Consider the following 19,884-nt stretch of genomic DNA (forward strand, 5'->3'; position numbering starts at 1 on the left):
CACACCGGTAGGACACCAAAGAATAGGAAGGAGTTGTTCAATTTAAGGCATTCATCTTTAAGATCAAAAATTGAGTGCACATTTGGGATACTGAAGAATCGGTTTAAAATTCTTGCGGGAAAGCCGAATTATCCATTTCCCACTCAAGTGGACATTGTACTAGCGTGTACTGTGTTGCACAAGTTTATTGCCTTGGAGGATCCGGATGATGATATTTTAAATGAAAAGGTTGAAATTGATGAAGATACTGGGGAAGAGACAAATGAGGACGATTCAAATGTGATGGACTATACTCAAAGTAGGTCACAAAGAGAGGATCGAGATGTTAGAAATGAATGGAAGGAGTTACGAGATCAAATTGCTTGGGCGATGTGGGTGGATTATTGTGCAAAGTACAATGGTGGTAACACAATGGAGAGCGGTTTAACTTAGTGTGGCATTTGTCCTATGGCTATGTAATAACTTGGTGAATTTTAACATACTGTTCGCATCGATATCGTTTATTGTTTCTTTGCTTGTAACAAACCATTACTACTTTTATCACTTGCTATTTTGTTATGTTGTTTGAACTAGAAATATCATCGTTTACTATATTCCCTGCTAAATGCATACATATCCCATATTGTTTTATAGTTCTTTATTGTTAATATGGCTATGCTTACAAAATATATTAGGTATGGCTAACAATACGGGAGATAAGCAAAGCGTGCCTTCTCATTCGAATGCAATGCCAAGTCCTACATCAGGGATTAACATGAACTACATGCCTGTTCGACCACAGCCATTCACCTCACCTCAGCATACTTTCTCACCATTCCCACCATGGGATGGTAATTATGGTGGGATGACACAGCTGCCAATGTCATACATGAGCTTGTTAGGCAGTCCACAAGGTTTGATGTTTCCCACAACCAGTTCTCAAAGTAGTGGACCTAATCAATTTTCACCGAACACCGGTGATTCAGTTAGAAAGGATATTCATGACGTTGATGGTACAGAGCACACTTCGCCATTGAAAAGAGGGAAAAGATTAGCCCATAAAAAAAAGTTTCGTGTACCAGGTTGAACTCAAGAGGCGTGGCTAATAAGTTTTGGCTTCCAGAGCACGATGATGTGCTTATTCCTTATCTTGCAGATTTAGCATTGGATGGCATGAAGCCAGACAAGAACTTCAAGGCTGAAGCTTATAAAATGGCTGCCATGAAAATCAACATGCAATTCAGGACTGATTTCACTCACCTGCATGTCATTAACCACTTGAAATGTTTGCGGAACAAATTCAATGACATGAAAGCTTGCCTTGATATAAGTGGTGCTGGGTGGGATGAAACAAGTAAAATGATTACATTGGATGAGGAAACCTTGAAATCTTAGGCCCAGGTATAACAAATTCAGCATCTATCTTGTCATATTCAATTTAATACATTTGATTCTCTGGATTTATAAGTATTTATTATTGCAGGACAAATCCAATTCTAAGTACAAAGCGTACATAAACAAACCCCTTCCTCACTTCAAAAAATTTACAAGCTATCATGGGTGATGATCAAGCCAAGGGTGATTTTGTTAGACCCGTGTATGCTAACATTGGGTCTAGTAGGTCCATACCTATTCCCGATGATGATTGCGAGATTCTAGAGGAGAGTGAAGCTGAACCACAGTCTGATGCTTGCAACCAACCACGTTCTGGTGCTGTTAACCAACCACAACCCACTAGATATAAGACTAAGAGTAAAGACAACACGACTTCATCATCTAACAAAAAAACCAGAAAATCTAATCGTGAAGAGGAAATGCTATGTGCCTTTGTTGAGTCCATGTCTCAGTCAATGAGAAATCAACACGTTATACACTGGACTGAGCAGTTGGCCACAGCGTTGAAGGAACATAGGTCTGAATATTCCGAGGAGTTCCTCGATAGGGTTTTAGACCATTTATATGACAATGAACGTGAAGCTAGGAGGTTTTTCATTAAATCTAAGGAAGGTCAACAGAGGTATATCACAAAATTAGTTAACGACCAAGGTTGGCCGGATAGCGAGTTTGTTGGGTTTCGATTATATTTTGATGGATATTGTTGTGTTTATTGCAAACTATTAATGTTGCAATTTGTATTTTCATTCTGAAGAACATCTATGTCGTTCTGGGATTGATGAATTGGTATATTTGCAATCTTTGTTGCAGGTAAGGTCGTGGAATGATCATTGATTTCTTTGAATTTTCCGATTATATTTTGATATCAGGTAAGCTTTCTGCAGCTCATGCTGCTGCTTCTGTTTAACTTAGCTCATGTTTTGAGCTTTCTGCAACTCATGCTGCTGCTGGTTGCTGGTGGGTGCCTGTTTTGAGTTTTCTGCAGCAGTTGCTGCTGCTGGTTGCTTTGTGCAGCATTTGCTGCTGCTGCTGGTTGCTTTGTGCAACATTTGCTGCTGCTGCTGGTTGGTTTGTTCATGTTTTGAGCTTTCTGCAGCTCATACTGTTGCTGGTTGCTAGTTTGTGCCTGTTTTGAGCTTCCTGCAGCAGTTGCTGCTGCTGGTTGCTTTGTACAGCATTTGTTGCTGCTGCTGGTTGGTTTGTGCCTGTTTTGAGCTTTTTGCAGCTCATGCTGCTGCTGCTGGTTGGTTTGTTGCTGGTTTGTTGCTTTGTGCAGCATTTGCTGCTAGTGGTGGTGGTTATTGTGTGCTTGTTTTGAGCTTTCTACAGCTCATGCTGGTTGCTGTTTCTTGCTGGTTTGTGCCTGTTTTGAGCTTTCTGCAGCTCATGCTGCTGCCTTTGTTTGTGCAGCATTTGCTGCTGCTGCTGGTTGGTTTGTGCCTGTTTTGAGCTTTGTGCAACTCATGCTGCTGCTGCTGGTTGGTTTGCCTTGCCTGTGGTTTTCCTTGCACTTGATATGTGGCAATGATGATGATCAACGTTTACTGAGAATGCAACCTAACTTACATCGTTTATTATATCCAGATGAGGCAATATTTGAGATGAGATTGCAGCCTACATTGAATTGACAATGTCTAGGCGAGGCAATTCATCCTTATAATGCAATCTGTAATAAACATGTTTAAGTTATAGGTGGGGCAATCAATGATGACAAGTTGATCTATTACTGAGCCATACAATATCAATAAGAATTTGTACCCAGTTCAAACAACAGTTTTCATTACATCCTCAGTAGTTTTTGCAAGTACAGGTACATGACATGAAGTTTGTAATAATTAAAATAACACAAAAAATTGCTAAGAAAATTGCAGAAATTTTCCAAACTAGTAGTTGATTTTCGACAAGTCTCAATTCTTTCTTCAGCTTCTTTGATTGCAAAATATATTTTTCTCCGTACCTATTTTCTTTGACATATTGGCTTCCTTGGTTGCTTGATGACTCTCCTCTTTCTTCAGCCCATTCGAAAAAATTGCATTCTTTATTTGGGAATTTTGCACACCCCCAATAACACCTACCCTTATTTTTACCATTCTTGCACACTTTCATCGGTGTTCGGAGATGGCAGTCGCAATAAACTTCATAATCCTGCCAGCACTCTTCTGATATCATTTTCATGTCGGGACAGCAAATTGAAGACAATGGGAATTTTATAAATGCTGAAATTGAGAATGTTTGGATTAATTGTGAGGCCTCAAGGTGAATTTATAGCCACCATGTTCCACTTCTAGCCGTTGCTACAGTGTTCTGACTAAGATTTTTGAAATCTGTATTTTTTGAGGCTGAAAAGAGCCGTTGCTACAGTGATTCCAGCACAAATTATGAAATTATGGCCTCTTCTAGCCGTTGCTACAGGAATTTTTAAATTGATAAAGAGGCTGCTGTTGCTACAGTGTTTATTCCCAAAAAAGAGCCTTTTTGAAGCAAACATGGTATTAGGAATTGGACCAATTCTATAAATATTAGATTCCTAATCCTTTGGGTGAAACAAACATAGAATGCCAAAAAAATAGGATTCCATAAAACTTCAACTTGTCTATAAAAATTTGAGCTTTGCTACGGGGACCCAAAATATGGGACCAATAGAGGGGACAAGTGAGGTGTCCCCTTCCTATTAGATAATGAGTTGGCCATCATTAATGATGGCTAACTCATTATCCAATAGGAAGAGGACACCTCACTTGTCCCCTCTATTGGTCCCATATTTTGGGTCATTAAGGAATTTTTTTAAAAATTTTATGGATTAGATTGGAATCCATAAATAAAATAGGATTCCTAATCCTATTCATACACTCTATTGAACCAAACAGGCCCTAATAGTAAGAGTAAATAATAACTCTTGAATTGATCCCTCCCACAATGTGTTATTACATTGAGAAAACAAAAAAGCAGTTCCCACAGTAATAAATAACGCAAGTTTACAGCGTTAAGTTGCAAATTCTCTAAAGTCAGGTGTCCTTTTGTAATTATCTAATTATGCCGAGTTTAAATACTACTCCTAAACTAGTACAATTTTGATCCTGTAAATTCGGGCTTGAATTTATTTTAAAAAAAATCGAAACCTCCGCGATCAAATGGATTCAGAAGGTAACCCTTGTGAAAACTCTCTAATTTCTCAATTTCTTTGCCCTTTCCGATTAGTCTCCCTCAGAATTTCCTAAAATTGAGGGTACTATTAATCATCAAATTCTCGGAATTAGGGCAAAGGGCGTCCCCAAATCCTCAGGCGATGCTCACTACGCAGCTGGGCAAGCGAGAGAAGCTCAACGAGGAGCTCCGGATGATCGAGAGACAAGTAGGGTTTGCTCCCTTTCCTGATTAAAGCTAGGGTTTTTTTTTTCTCTGTAATTTTTGACCAGAAGGTTTGGAACTTTACTATGAAATTTCTTGTCTATAGATGAGTTTTAGCAATATTTTAAGATAGTTGATCCATTGTTGTATTAATATGTGCTGGTGCTAAGTGTCATGACAAAAAAGATGGGAGGGTAGAATATTTGCTTTAATGTGAGGGTTTCCCTATGAGAAATTTAGTAATGCTAGACTTGCATGGATTCGTTAATGAAATTTCATCATTCTTTACACCTAAGGATTCAAGAAATGTGATACTGGTAACCCTAACCCTAATACCAGTCACCTTTTATTGTTGCCATAGTGGCGTTGATATGTGTGTGTGTGTGTGTATGAAAAAGTGTTCATAAGGTGGCATCTTATATTCAATCTAAGCAAGCACCTCCAACACATATTTTCATTGTCTCCTAAGTTATATTGTCATAAAATCGTTAATTTTACAATCACTTGATGCATGAGTAACTACAACCAAATATGGTTTTTTTTTGTTTGTATACAATCCATAGTGTCATTGAGATCATATATATATATGGAGGAATCGGGAAATAGTGAAACCAAATTACAATAAGAAATGAATGAAGCCAAAAACAATAAAAATGGAAAAGAGAAATAAAGGAATAACTGAAGTAAAGAAAATGCGGAGAATTCAGTCTAATCCTCTGGCAAAAGTCGTCGTGCTTGCGATGGAGAGTTCTAACAAACGTTTGATGTCTCCATGCCTCAGTTGCTGAACATCTTGACATTTATCCTAAAAATTCAGGAATTATGTTAACACCAAATAGACCAAGAAAAAGAGATCATTGATTGTTTATATAGAGAGAAAGTAACTGGTATATGGTAATTGTTTTCTTTCATTTTGCTTTCTATTTAGAATTTCACTTTGAAATTGGAAGGGAAATGTTGCTCCAATTTCGTTTGCTTCTTAGTTCCTTTTAGTAAAATGGTGAGCTCAAGTAATATCCTGATTCACTTTTCCTTTCCCTTGCTTTCTTTGAAACCAAAGATAGCCTTAAGGTTTTCTCTTAGATGCCTTTTTTTACTTTCAACCTTTTATTTTGTAGAGTGTGGGAATTGTCTCGTCTGGAAGTATGGCTTCATGTTAATGCATAGTGGTCAAGAAAAAACTTAATTGGATTTGCAACAAAGAAGTTGCAAGAAAAGTTTTTTATTGCAATTTCAGTTTGTCTTTTTTTGTAGAAAGTCTTAAGTTTTTTATATCACTTTTAAATTGTGAAGAAGAGACTTCAAGTGATACCAAAAGATAGAAGTTTCACTTGAAGTGAGTATAAAATATACGGCTGTAGAAATAACAAGTATAACAGATAACATGTTTTTTAAATTGACGCATATCCCTTCTTTTATTATTACACTCTTGTAATTGTGAGACTCTTATTTGGCAAATATTAACTAAATGTTAGGATCTTATGATTTTGAGTCTTTGCTATGTTTTTTAGGTCTATGACTTGGAAACTAGCTATCTGCAAGAGTCAAGTCAATGTGGAAGTGTGCTGAAAGGTTTTGAAGGATTTCTCTCATTGTCAAAGAGCACCAAGTAAGTAGCTTAATCACAGTTAGTTTGATCACTTATTGTGGCTTTTCCGTTCTTGTATTATACAAAACTACATCTTGAATAATATGGCTTAGTATGTGATGCTGTAATTGTATTACATGATATCATACGTATGATAACATGAAGTTTGTTTAATGCTGTGCTTTCAGCATGAAGCGGTCCAGGAAGTTCCAGCCCGAAGATAGGCTATTCTCCTTGTCATCAGTTACCTCACCTGCTGTATGTATATTGTTTCCCATTTAAAGACACTCAAATACATAATATTGGATATAACAGCATATAACACTCAAATACGTATTTTGCCTTGACTCTTAAGCATGAAGAGCAAATCCGAACACTTGGTTCAAAGTTTATTCGTCATCTGCTACTCTATTATAGTTATGTTTATAGAAATTGATAACCATTTGAATATGGATGCCTGCTCAAATTTCTTGTGCACAAGTTATATAATATGCTCAATGTCAACGTACATTAGTTGTTAGGTTTATATTACACATAAAACTAGTGATCTGAGGTAAAAGTTTATATCTAACAGATATATTTTTTAAAGCACTAAATTAGAACTGCATGTCACTATTGAGTTAAACCAAAATCTGAACTCAACTATATACCATGAATCAGTCTGGACTGATTCTTTAACCTTAACGAGATCAGATCTTACATGAATTGGACAAATCTTACTAGTATTATACTGCCAATATTGTGAAGTAATGTGGTCTTCTTGTTACTAGAACATTTTTCAATTCCAGCTTGACTTCACAGCCTAAATGGGTAGAACAAGCTACTTGACGGGCATATTCTCCTTTTTCAGGTTGAAGAACATTTAGTGGGGCGTGATGGTAAGCCTGCAGTAATAATATATTAATAGTACTCGTATCTAAAGAAAAGATTGATGCCAAAACCCCTGTACTTCATTTCAGATGGAAGGTCTGATTATGGTTCAGGTCGTTCAAAAGGTGGAAGCTATTTTTCAAATGGACAGTAAGTGCACTTTCATCAAGCATTAGACATGTTATTTGCTTCCATTGTGCACCATTTCTAAATGTTGACTAGTTTAAATTAAAGATATTTTTTTCTTAAAATTATGAAAAGATTAGTTTTGCTTTTGAGCGAATGGCTATTTTCTTCATTAATATTTAGAACATTGAAACCAGAAACTATTTGCTTCTTGTAAAAATTAAAATTTGAGAAATGAAGGTGCGTAATTTGGCAGATGTTTCTGAGAGACTGAAAAATAAAGTCTGAAAAAGTCAAAATACAGTTTAGAATCTAGATGATGTAAAATCATTTGTTATGTTGTGGCCTGTGTACCATAGGTACTTCTGTCATGAAGCTGTACCCGACACTCCGACGCCCATACAAGACACTAAGACTTTGTTGGACCCTCCTTGGTCGTGTGCATCCACTCATTCAAATGTTTCCTCAATTATATAATGCATATTTCACTTTAAAAACCAATCATAACCCCCTTGAACATATATCCTACCCTTTAAAGACACTTCTTTGTTTATACTTTGTATTACATATTTGAAATATCTACTTATTTTCATTTATACACTCAAGACTAACGTGGAAAATGCCATGAAAATTGACTTGTGTAAAACTACGTTTATATAATGTTTAACGTTTTGTATAAAGTTCAAGAACAAAGTGATAACCCTTTTGCAAATGCATAAAAATGTGTGGTTCGTAAAAAAAAAAAAAAGGCATGCATGCACTAACCTGTAAATTTTAACTGAATATAATAACTAGGGTAAATACAAAGTGAAACTGGGTTTACTCAAAACATATTTTCTTTGATGTACATACAAATTGATATTGGCTGTAAATTGGCTTTGATTTGGCAGAGGAAAACCAAAGAAGGGAGGAAGATTTGCATCAAGGGAAGGGAGGAGAATTCGACCACCCTCAATCGATCAAGACATGGATGATGATGATGATATTGAACTAAGCTTGAGATAATTTATTTATACTACCAAATGTTGTATTTCTTTCTATTTAGCAACCAGAGAATTTGTGGGTTCGGCTTGTCCTATGTAAATTTTAGATTCTGTAACACATTTATGGAGCCATCTCAGTTCTTACCGTTCACTTCAGAACCCTTTCTCCTTGTTTTGCTAAAGGGCTGCTTGGTTGGTTTCTATAAATTATAAGAAATAGGTTTCCATGCAAAAAAACATATTCTCGTGCCTTTCTAAGTTCTCTCTTGGAAATATAATTTTTGTGTTTGTTTCGTCTTAAATCAAGTGTGGAATTGTTTGGTTGGTAACTAAAAAAGAGGAAATCAAAGCTTTTAAAGACGTTTGTCGCAAAGTTCAACAACGTTTTTGGCTCTGTTTGGCAAAACTAGCTGAAAGCTACGAGATTATAGCTGAAAACTGTTAAGCTAGCTGAAAGCTGTGAAATTGTAGCTGAAAGCTGTTACCTGTGTAGCTAGCTGATTGACTAGAGCTGTTTGGCAAAAGTAGCTGTACAACTAGCTTAAATTTGTTAAAGACTAGAGCTGTTTGGCAAAAGTAGCTGTACAACTAGCTTAAATTTGTTAAATGACTAAAAAAGACATGCAATATTATTGATATAAAATTAGAATTATTAGGGGCAAAAACGGAAGAAAAAAAATTGGCAGCTTCTTCCCAAAGACAAACGCTACTTGAGATAGCTTTCCAAAAGCTATTTGCAAAAGACACAATCTCCAAAATAATCTCCTCCTGTTTTTTGTCACCAAACAGCTCTACTAGCTTATTGACCAAGTCAATAAGACATAAGCTCTTAGATAAGATAATTTTTTTGGTTGCCAAACAGTGCTTTTATTATTCTAATGTTTAGTAATTGTGTTCCAACCCATTTCAGAGCTAAAAGCTCAGAAATGGGTTTATAGGTGTCACACATTCTCTTCACGCGTTTACCATAAAGTTGTTTGGGAACAACGGGTAGGAAAAAAAATTTATGTGTGAACTTTTTTGAGGTTTCCTTGTGCCTCAATTTTCCACTCTTTTCCATGCTTTTTTTTTTCATCTTTTTTTGCGATTAAACAACCCCTAAATGTCTCTATTATGGAGCCACAAATAGGTCTCCATTATGATGCATTTCAGTATTTTGAATCAAGTCAAACACTAATTTCATTATTGTGGTGAGATGTTTGTATGTCACATATATGCTACTTGATTTTTGTGATTCTCTTCCTAAACAATGTATTTATATTTTTTAAACGATGTCAGGGGAGAATATTTTGTTGTAATTGTTCATGTTTAATATGTCACAAATTTTTTCCTATATATGTGAACATCGCCTTTCTCTTCTTTTTCTTTTTCCTTTTTTTTAATGGATAAAACTAAAAATAATAGAGTACTAAAGCCAATCCACTGTATAAACAATAAATCAATGATGCACATTTTGACAAAATTTAGCCAGCCATCTCGATAATGAGATATTACTAAGCTGAATTATTAGCTTTTAGTATTACATTTTACCGCCAAATTCTTAAATAAAAATAGCTACTGCATGAAACAATATATATAAGTGCTTATACAGTTTAATAAACAATGTTATCAACATAGATAGCCATCAATGAAGCGCTTATAGGAAAACTATATGAATATAAACCATTGATGATATCGTTGTTTTCAGTTTTTAGGTTAAGTGATACTTTGAGTTTATACCGGGAGTTTCTGATATCATGGAAGCTATTGGTGAGTGGGTGACGACAAGGTCCGCTCCTCACTCCCTATATCTTCCTCTGATCTCTTTTCACTTCCAAATTTTGTAAGATTGTCAGTTTGTATCAGCTACTTGTTTTCCTTTTTTAATATATATTCATATATCCAGGAGTAGGTTATCTCACCCTGCTTATTATTTCAAAAAAAAAAAAAAAAAAATTGAGCCCTAGTTAGCCGTAGAAACCAAAAAACACTAGTGTCTATATGGACTATAAGTATTTCATTTCATACTCCATAATACATGATATTCTTTTTTTTCTCTTATTTTATATGATATATGTCAAATCTACAAAAATGCATTCCAGGATATATTATCTTTTTTAAGGAATATTTCAGGGTACATTATGGAAGATATAGATCTGGATTAATATACCGTCAGGTCCCGAAGTCATTTCTAATAACATATGAAAATAATTAACATCATTCAGTTTCAACTTGGTACAATAATAAGTAAAAAAAGATAAGACAATATCCCAACAATTTCAAGTCTATATCGTGTACGGTATCATATATTATATCAAGAGCAAATCTATTCCTTTATACAAATAGGAGGATCAAAGATTCACTGTTCATGATATAGTAAATGCTACAGTAGCATTTACTGTAGCATTATTACTGTAGCTAATAATTAATTAAAAATATTACTGTGGCACACGGGTATACTGTAGCATTTTAAAAGGTACTGTAGTAGAGCGGGATATTATAGCAATTTTAAAAATTCAAATCATGCCATATTAAAAAAGCGAGATTAGTGTAGAAAAAAAAATACCGTGCTTTGCACGGACCGCAAACTAGTACTAGCTATTGTAACAAAATGTGTTTTCGTTCAAAGACGACTGACTCGTAAAAAAATTCTTCATTATTACCATTCACAAAATACCTGCTTAAAAAAAGACAATAATGGATTCAACAACTACATATGTTGGTTTATTGAGGGACATAGTAAACGACTTTAAAAAAGAGGGAGGGGAATATATATATTTTTAACTAAATCAACAACGTACTGATGCCGGAGGAGAATATATATATTTTTAACTAAGAAAAGGGGAAAATGCTTCAACTTCTCACAACACCCAGAAAGCTCCCGAAAATATGTTAATAATCGCATTTATTGTCAAATTGCTCATTAATTTTAAGTGATAGATGTTAAATATAAAAGTTAGATGTTAAGCATTTTTCGTTTATTGTTAAAATTTATGATCAGATATTAAGCTTAGTTGTTTGTTATTAAATTTATGTGTTGGTCGTTAAACGTGCGAGCTAATTTGTCAGGAAACATACGAGTTTGGTTGTTAGACGTAAGAATTAGCTGTTAACCCTTACGCGTTGGTCGTTAAAACTCGACGATGGCCACGACACCTTTGATGACTGCCACGGTAACTAAACGATGATATCATTCCGCATGGGCACAGCCTGTTCGTAGCTCTGCTGATGGAGATCTCTCCGGTTATGACTCTTGGTTGAGGTGCGGCCACCGCTCTTAGGGTTTTATTTACATTAATTTCTTGTTAAAAAAAAAAAAATTCATGTGTGTATCGAAGAAAGTTGTTGATTCGGTGGGAGCGAGGAGATTTGCATCTCAAGGCATTCTTGATGGGTTTGAGATTCGATCGACAATTTGGAAGGTAATTTTGATAACAGTTTTTTTTTCTTCTTCTTCTATATATTGCTTAATTTTGCTTAAAGTTTGAATCTTTGGCTTAAATCTGGTTTTTTTTTGCAATAGAAATGGACCTGAGTTTTTTTATGGAAATCTGCAGTTAATTTCAGGAGGTGACATCTCTTTTCTTTCTGAAAAGGGTGGTGCTACAGGGACCCAAAAACATGGGACCCTACATGGGACGGGTGAGGTGTCGGCTCCCCGTCTCATGATGCTGCATAATGGAGACGGTGAGGTCGTGACAATGAGCCGACACCTCATATGTCCCATATAGGATCCCATGTTTTTTGATCCTTTAATAAGGCATTTTTCTTCTGAAAATACTCGGAAAAACGCTTACGTGTTTGCGCTACTGCTGTGATTTTGAAAACACTCCAAAAATAGCGAGAGAATTCAGAGTCTTCTGCCCACAGAGCAAAGGAGGGCAAGTTACTCACAGAAAATTGTGTGTATGTGATGTGAGCATGCAATACTAGGTTAAACTAAGGGTCTTAATTAATTTGAACGTAATAATAACTAAAAGGAATAATATGACGATATTTAAAAATCCAAACTTTACCATCACCACATCAAGAACATTCAATCTTCATACAAAACTCACGGGAAATAAAAAAAAAGACAGTTTTTAAGAGAAATGGGGGAAGAAAGGGTAAAGAGGAGCCTACCTTCGCCTTGTTCCGCCGAGATCATGGATAATTAATGAGTTCAAAGGGGAGAAGGCGGTGGCTTGGAGAGAGAGAGGGGGAAACGAAGCGCATGCTTAAATATATAGAAGGCAACAAATTGGTTTATTTTCACTTTGATACCCTAAATTTAGCTCTTTCATTACCGTGGCACCCTAAATTACAGTAAAGAGAGCTGCTACAAGGTCCCAAAATATGAGACCATATGAGGGAACATGTGAGGTGTCCCCCATTCTATTCAGGGCCGGCCCAAGCTTTTTTGAGGCCCTGTGCGAAATGATAAAATGAGGCTTATTATTTAATTTAGTGGGCTAGTATTAGATTATTAGGTCCTTTTTTAAACAAACAAAAGACTTATTGGAAAGAATTAAGAAATATACTATGGACATTTTTAAAAATTTGGGGCCCCCTTTGAAATGGGGCCCTGTGCGGTCGCCCCCCCTACCCCCCCTCTTGGCCCGGGCCTGATTTCTATTACATAATGAGCTGGCATGACTAGCTCATTATGCAATAGGGGGCATGACTAGCTCATTATGCAATATGGAGGGGACGTCTCACTTGTCCTCTCCCTTGGTCCCATATTTTAGGTCATTAAGGCATTTTTCTACATTAAACCACAACGACGTTCAAAATGCATGCCGCTTGTTGTTGGTTCTAATATAGGGGGTTTTGTACAAAACTCAGAAAGTTCCTGGGGGTTTCTGCAATTTGAAAAGTTACCGGAGCTCAAGTGTAATTCTGGAAGTTCATGGGGGGTTTACTGCAAAACTAAAAGCTTACAGGCTTTTGTGTAATTTAAACAAATCATAGAAAAACCCCTCCCAAAACCCCCCCGAAACTTGAGAAACCCCCTTCAACGGCGGCGATCTCTTAAAGCCCAAGAAACCAAACGAAACCATCCGAAACCCAAAAAATGCACCGCCTGATATCCTCTCGCTGGCCGCCAACGGCGGTGGCAGCGCGCGCGCGGTGTCATGAAGCCGCCACCGCCGAGTTCGCCTCGCCGACGAGAGAGGACCGAGCTCTTCCGGTGGTTTCGACGCTGAAGCGCTCGAGATAGGAGCGAAGGCTTTGAGGGAAATCAACAGTTCTCCTCTTGCCAAGCAGGTGTTCGATCATTTGCCTCAGTGATGAAGATAAACTTTTGTTTTTGGATTAATCTGTAAATTTTATGCTTGCGGGTCGTGTTAGGTTTTTGAGTTGATGAGGAGTCAGGAGGAGACGAGGCTGGAAGAGATGGCGGCTGAGAAGGCCCAGTATCAGGCCTTGATGGCCCAGAAAGAAGTGGTCAGTGTTCTTTTTCCCTTACTTCCAGTGCACTTTATTGAATTAATTGATATATTTTGTTTGTTTGTTTTTTTTGGACATCTGGATATTGTATAGTTCAAGATAACTTGTAGATACCGAGCTAGATACAATGTTCATAATCACTGTCGCATTTCTTATTTCAAGAGCCATACGTGTGTTATAGTCTCCATTGCGTGAGCCATTTGTGTGTTATAATCTCCGCCATGCTACTTGTTTTCAAGAGCCGTTTCTGAGTCATGCACGAATTCATAATCTTCGTCACATTGCTTACTTTCAAGGGCCATTTGTTATTTTCCATCCACTTCTTTAGTATTGTGCTATGTATCTATCAATGTTAGAGTTGTCAATAAGTATCTTGTTTTCAGGAGATGAACGTTTTTCGCCTCAATTCAATAAGAACTTAGGCCTCCCCTTCTAGGGGTTTTTTGCTTTTCCTCGGTTATGATATAGATAAGACTAAGTGCTTACTTATCACATTGAGTCAACATGTATCAGTTTTGAGAGAAAGTATTGTACTTGGTCGAAAAAACACCTATAAGACTTGTTTCTTTAATTATAATTCTATTGTTAGATTTACAAAGTTTGACTTGGTATCTAGCCACTAGCCAAATTGTAGCCTTATGCGCTCTAGGCTTTAGAGTTAAAAGTCCCTTCTCTAGTAGCAGTTGCTATCACATACATATCCTTGTGTAAGATGTGAACTGTATAACGATGTTGATGTATCAGCTTTAGGATCTCAACAAAGATGACTACGTTGTTGTAGCAGAACTTATAAAGCACAAGTATCTAGCTGCTTTTTCATTCCTTCTATTGGTATTTAGGAGATTTATTGACATATCTCTACATTTTTCATATATGGACTTTTTACAAGTTTCTAGGATCAGGAAGAGGGGTTCCTTCTATCTGGTCATGCACTTAGTACCACCGTGTATCTTCAATAAGTAGGATATACAAGTTAAGCAGTACCCGGCAAAACACTTCAGTTAGGGGGATTACGAATATTCTGAAAATTGTTTGTTTTAGGAGAAAATTGAAGGGGGGATAATGAGTGGTACTATTTCTTTTCAAATTTCTTGTTTATTACTTGCAAGAAATGATACCATTTTGACCACAATTTTTCTCTAAGAGTATGCAGTCTCAGTTGTACTTGCTCAATGAAAAAGATCATTGTGAGGCATTTTCAGTTTGCTTCTGACAGTTACCTCAAACTTCTTTATAGTTATTATTTGACCAGGATATTTTTTATTTACAGGAAAGTCAGCGAAAATTAGCTGAGGAACAGAGGAATATTATTCATCAACAGGCACAGGCAAAGGCACAAAACGCTCGCTATCAAGATGAACTCGCAAGAAAAAGAATGCAGGTGAGTAGTTGGCCATTTTATTTTCCATTTCACTCATAATGCATTCTCAATTATAAAGTTCAACAAACTGATTTGCGCTTAATAGAACACCTTGCTGATGAGATTGCTTTTTATTCTATGATCTAGTGATGATAAATATTGCAATTGCATTCTCTTTAATATAATTCATTTGCAGACAGAGCATGAAGCACAAAGGCGACAGAATGTTGAACTTGTAAGGATGCAAGAAGAGGCCTCAATAAGAAAAGAACAAGCAAGGCGTGCTACTGAAGACCAAATTCAAGCACAACTCCGCCAAACAGAAAAAGAGAGAGCTGAGATAGAGCGTGAAACAATAAGAGTAAAAGCTCTGGCAGAGGCTGAAGCTCGAGCTCACGAGGCAAAACTGACAGAAGAGCATAACAAGAGAATGCTTTTAGAACGCATGAATGGCGAGAAAGAAAAGTGGCTTGCTGCGATCAATACGACTTTTAGCCACATTGAAGGTTATATCCTATATACTAATACTAATATCAGTTTCTTTTCAGCCTTTGATTTCTACAGCAACATATAAATACTTTTAGTTTGAAAAAGATGATGAAGTTACGGATCATACCTTCCTTACCAGCACATTTTGGATTTTAATGTGCTAAACTGACGCTAATTTTTAGTTCATTATTCCGCTAATCCTTGTAATTAAGAATCACTTGTTGCATAGAGTACCTCACTGGTCAATCTTATTTTGTTCCCAAAGTAAATTAGTAAAAAATTTCCCTTTTAAAATTTACGATTGTCTGCTGTGTGCTGTTAACTGCAGCACAGAAGGTAAGCTTATGGGTAGAGGAGAGCAAAATTTCAAGAGATCCTTAAACCAAAGCTGTTCTGTTTGAAATACTTGACACTCTATAGTGCAGGTCTAAGCCACAATCTATAGGCTTAAGCTTATTGGTTAAGTGGCTACTCAGCACCAGTTCAAACATAAGAAGGTTGTTGAATTCAGGTTTAGGACTAGTAACCTTAACTTTCACTTGTTTGATTCGTTTTATCTTTTATTTTTACTTCATTGATTTTCTTTCAATATTTTCTTTAACCTGTATACTTAAAAGTTGTTTCATGGCTGAGTTTTAACTTCTTTGATAAAGCAATTTTTTCTTGAAAATTTTGATTTGCATCCGAAGAAATATGTTCATAGATCTAAGTGCTAAACTTGCACTAGTACTTTGCACTTATATACCCTTACTTCTTCTTGGCAGCTCTTATATTCACTAATGTTTTTAAAACTTGCACTTATATACCCTTACTTGTTTTTGGCAACACTTATATACCCTAGAGTCTTTAAAACTTGCACTTAAATACCTTATAACTTTTGACACTTGCACTTAAATACCCTTAGTTATGCAAACCTGAGATTACTTTAAAATTTTAAGTGCAAGTTTTAAAAACGTTAAGAACCTTAGATTACTTTAAATTTTTAAGTGCAAGTTTTAAAAACTTTAGGATATTTAAGTGCAATTTTTAAAAAATTTAGGTTATTTAAGTACAAGTTTTAAAAACTTTAGGGTATTTAAATTCAAATGTTAAAAATTTAAGGGTATATAAGTAAAGGTTTTAAAACTAAAACTTGCACTTAAATACCTTACAACTTTTAACACTTGCACTTACATACCCTCAGTTATGCAAACCCGAGGTTACTTTAAATTTTTAAGTGCAAATTTTAAAAACTTTAGGATATTTAAGTGCAAGTTTTAGAAACTTTAGGTTATTTAAGTGCAAGTTTTAAAAACTTTAGGGTATTTAAGGTCAAGTGTTAAAAAATTTATAATTTAAGGATATATACATGAAGGTTTTAAAACTTTTGGGTATACTAAGTGCTACCAAAAACAAGTGAGGGTATACAAGTGCAACATAATTGGAACTATAGGGTACTTAAGTTGCAATTGAGCCTGCTTTAATTTCGTCATGCTTTTCTACATCTAGGCTTGTACATTTGTTTGTGAGCTACTTTCTAGGTTCCCTTAGAAGGAGATATTTAGCATGAGAGAAAAGGAGGCTGATTTAGCATTGTTCTCCAATTTTTTCTTGAATTTGTAGGCGGTTTTCGGATGTTGCTGACTGATCGAGGCAAATTGATCATGGCTGTTGGTGGAGTCACTGCACTAGCTGCCGGTGTTTACACAACTAGGTTGACTGTCAAAATTCTCATCTTAATGATCTGTTATCCTCTTTCTCCAAATCTCTTTGCTGATATTAGTTACGGAATTTCGCAGGGAAGGTGCTAAGGTCATGTGGGGCTACGTCAATAGATTACTGGGTCAGCCTTCACTGATCCGTGAATCATCAATAGCAAAGTTTCCTTGGTCAGGAGTTGCTTTGAAGTTTGCAAAAAAGATAACGTCTAGTACGGTTGCATCTACTGAAGGTGGAACGAGCTTTAACAACATTATTCTTCACCCTTCACTGCATAGGAGGATTGAACAACTTGCTCGAGCTACAGAAAACACAAAATCCCATGAAGCTCCTTTCCGTAATATGCTTTTCTATGGGCCTCCTGGTACTGGAAAAACTATGGTGGCAAAGGAGATGGCTCGAAAATCGGTAAAATGCTGCCTCACCATCTGTCTTGCAAATTTCTTTCAGTCCATGATGCAGTTCATGTATACATAAATTCAAATGTAACTGATGATAAATGTCTGAAACATATCTAAAGAGTGTCAACGAAATTGTCTATGTCCAATATGCATGTCTTCATGCCTGACCAACTTTATTATAGTATATATTCATATTCATGGTACATAAACACTGGGTAATCAATTAAAAAATAATTTTTTAGAGAAGTACAAGTCAAACGTTGTGTTTTGGAGAAATCATATATTTACCTTCTCTTCCAGACAAAATCTAATAGTCTACAAATATGATCTTTGTTCTTTTCCCCCTTACATGATCTCTCGAGCGATCTAATTTCTATTTGGGATTCTCAATTTTATTCTCTTCATTTTATGAAATTTGTTATGGATCTTATTTGAACTTTCTTTCCTACTTTTCTATTCTTATCTAGACTCTTCAAACATAGCTAACTCCAATACTAATGTTTCATGACAAGCACTTTTAGTTTTAAAGAGTAGAATGTGAAGTTTCTTCCTTGGAAGCAGTTCTAATGTCTTTTCTAAAAGGAGTTATATGTCGAATGGTGAAGATTCTCGGAGTTGAAGCTACTAATCTAGGGAATTTACTTGTTTATATGTAATAGAGTTACGGGAAAAAAGGAATTGAAAGGCTTCAGATGTGTAGCTCTTCATAAGATTGTCCTTTAAATTTTAGATATTGCTGTGATATCATTTGCTTAGATAAGTGCTTTATATATACTATAGCTTCTCCATTTACTGTATTCTCTATCAATTTACAGGGTTTGGATTATGCAATGATGACAGGGGGTGATGTAGCACCTTTGGGTTCTGAAGCTGTTACCAAGATACATCAGATATTTGATTGGGCGAAAAAATCAAGAAAAGGTCTCTTGCTTTTTATTGATGAGGCAGATGCTTTCCTATGCGAGTAAGTTTCAAGCCGTCATGATCTAATTGATATTCAGTTATTTTCAAATATCATGCCTTGCATATTACTTGAACTTTATGAGCATATTTGAACTATAACCAAGAACAATTGACCTTGAAATAAATTTTAGGTATTTTTGTCTTTAACCAAAGTTTTACCTTCACTTATTTAAAAGCCCACTCACCTCCATAAACACACATACACCCAAAGTATCCCATATGACTTATTTTTAAATCCAATGTATAGTATACCCTCAAACTTTATAGTGTATCTCAAAAAAAAAAAACCCGTTCCTCTCTCTTCTTCTAAACACCGATCATGTTGTCCACTGCATTTTAGGGATTAACTTCACCTAGAATTTGGGGATCGGCTCTTTGAGTTTAGTATTTTGTAAATAAAGGAAGAGAGAAAAAGAGAGAACCGTTGAGTTTATTTGGGGAAGAAAGGCAACTTTGGATTTTACAATTGTTGGAAAAATACAATATGAAGTTTGAGATTAGATAACTAGGTGGGTTTATAACTAAGTCACAAGGGGTACTTCGGGTGTATGGGTAGTTATGGAAGTGGGCGAGTTTTTAAATAAGTGATGGTAAAACTTTGGGTTAAAAGACAAAAACCCCAAAATTTTCATTATTGATTTACCCTGTATTTAACTACGACTACGATTAAGTGCAATTGGTTGGAACCTGGGTTTGATTTATTTATGTGATTCCTATGATTTATTTACCAGTTTTCCCTATTAAGTTATTATTATGGACCATTTTTGCTTTAGATCAAACATGATTTTTTATCACAAAAAAGTGCAACTACAACTACTGTTGCCATTTGTAAAATACAATTATAGCTGTTTGTTATACTTTAACTGCAGTAATTTTATAGTTAGATTGGCAAAATGGACCATTTCTTGTGAAAACAAACTTACAGCCAAATCAATCACAAGGCCTCGGGCAAAAGAGACTCATTTTTGAAATTGTGGCATAAAAAGCATCGCAGTTGTAGTAAAACAAACAGCTATAACTTGATATATTTTGCAAAATGGAACTGTAAACACATCTTTGGTTGCAATTCTCAAAAACATCATGGGACTGTAATTGACATGCAACTTCCAGTTACATACAGCTCCAGTTGTAGTTGTCGCTTGCAGTTGTAGTTGCAGTTGCTTGATTTAGTGTTAAAACTTTGCAGCATAATATAACAGGGTTTTGTTAACGAGTGGCCCTAGGGCACTTGAAATCAAGTAGAAAGATAGGGGGAGGATGGGGAGAATTAGGAGT

At 35.8% G+C, this 19,884-nt stretch overlaps 2 protein-coding genes across 2 annotated transcripts in view; both read left to right on the forward strand.

Moving 5' to 3' along the window:
* On the forward strand, positions 4,453 to 8,448 carry LOC109828961 (chromatin modification-related protein MEAF6-like). The gene is made up of 7 exons (XM_020395980.1): positions 4,453 to 4,518; positions 4,632 to 4,726; positions 6,234 to 6,331; positions 6,499 to 6,568; positions 7,161 to 7,188; positions 7,270 to 7,330; positions 8,197 to 8,448. The coding sequence occupies exons 1-7, from the start codon at positions 4,506 to 4,508 to the stop codon at positions 8,309 to 8,311; spliced, it is 480 nt and encodes a 159-aa protein (XP_020251569.1). The 5' UTR covers positions 4,453 to 4,505; the 3' UTR covers positions 8,312 to 8,448.
* The window catches only part of LOC109828962 (ATPase family AAA domain-containing protein 3-A-like), a 7,549-nt gene continuing 1,057 nt past the window's right edge, over positions 13,393 to 19,884 (forward strand). Inside the window, exons 1-7 of the mRNA XM_020395981.1 lie at positions 13,393 to 13,515; positions 13,600 to 13,695; positions 14,969 to 15,079; positions 15,255 to 15,564; positions 17,150 to 17,240; positions 17,326 to 17,653; positions 18,462 to 18,610. Of these exons, the coding sequence (XP_020251570.1) occupies positions 13,612 to 13,695; positions 14,969 to 15,079; positions 15,255 to 15,564; positions 17,150 to 17,240; positions 17,326 to 17,653; positions 18,462 to 18,610 (1,073 nt within the window). The 5' untranslated portion in view covers positions 13,393 to 13,515; positions 13,600 to 13,611. The remainder of the gene's footprint in view (positions 13,516 to 13,599; positions 13,696 to 14,968; positions 15,080 to 15,254; positions 15,565 to 17,149; positions 17,241 to 17,325; positions 17,654 to 18,461; positions 18,611 to 19,884) is intronic.

The sequence above is a fragment of the Asparagus officinalis genome, chromosome 1 (genome assembly GCF_001876935.1).
Source record: "Asparagus officinalis chromosome 1, Aspof.V1, whole genome shotgun sequence".
Lineage (NCBI taxonomy): Eukaryota > Viridiplantae > Streptophyta > Magnoliopsida > Asparagales > Asparagaceae > Asparagus > Asparagus officinalis.

What these genes read in the sequence shown, in the direction of transcription:
- LOC109828961 (XM_020395980.1), top strand. An exon ending in TCCGGATGATCGAGAGACAA is followed by an intron (nt 4,727 to 6,233) that starts GTAGGGTTTGCT and finishes TATGTTTTTTAG; the next exon opens with GTCTATGACTTGGAAACTAG. An exon ending in AGCTATTTTTCAAATGGACA is followed by an intron (nt 7,331 to 8,196) that starts GTAAGTGCACTT and finishes TTGATTTGGCAG; the next exon opens with AGGAAAACCAAAGAAGGGAG.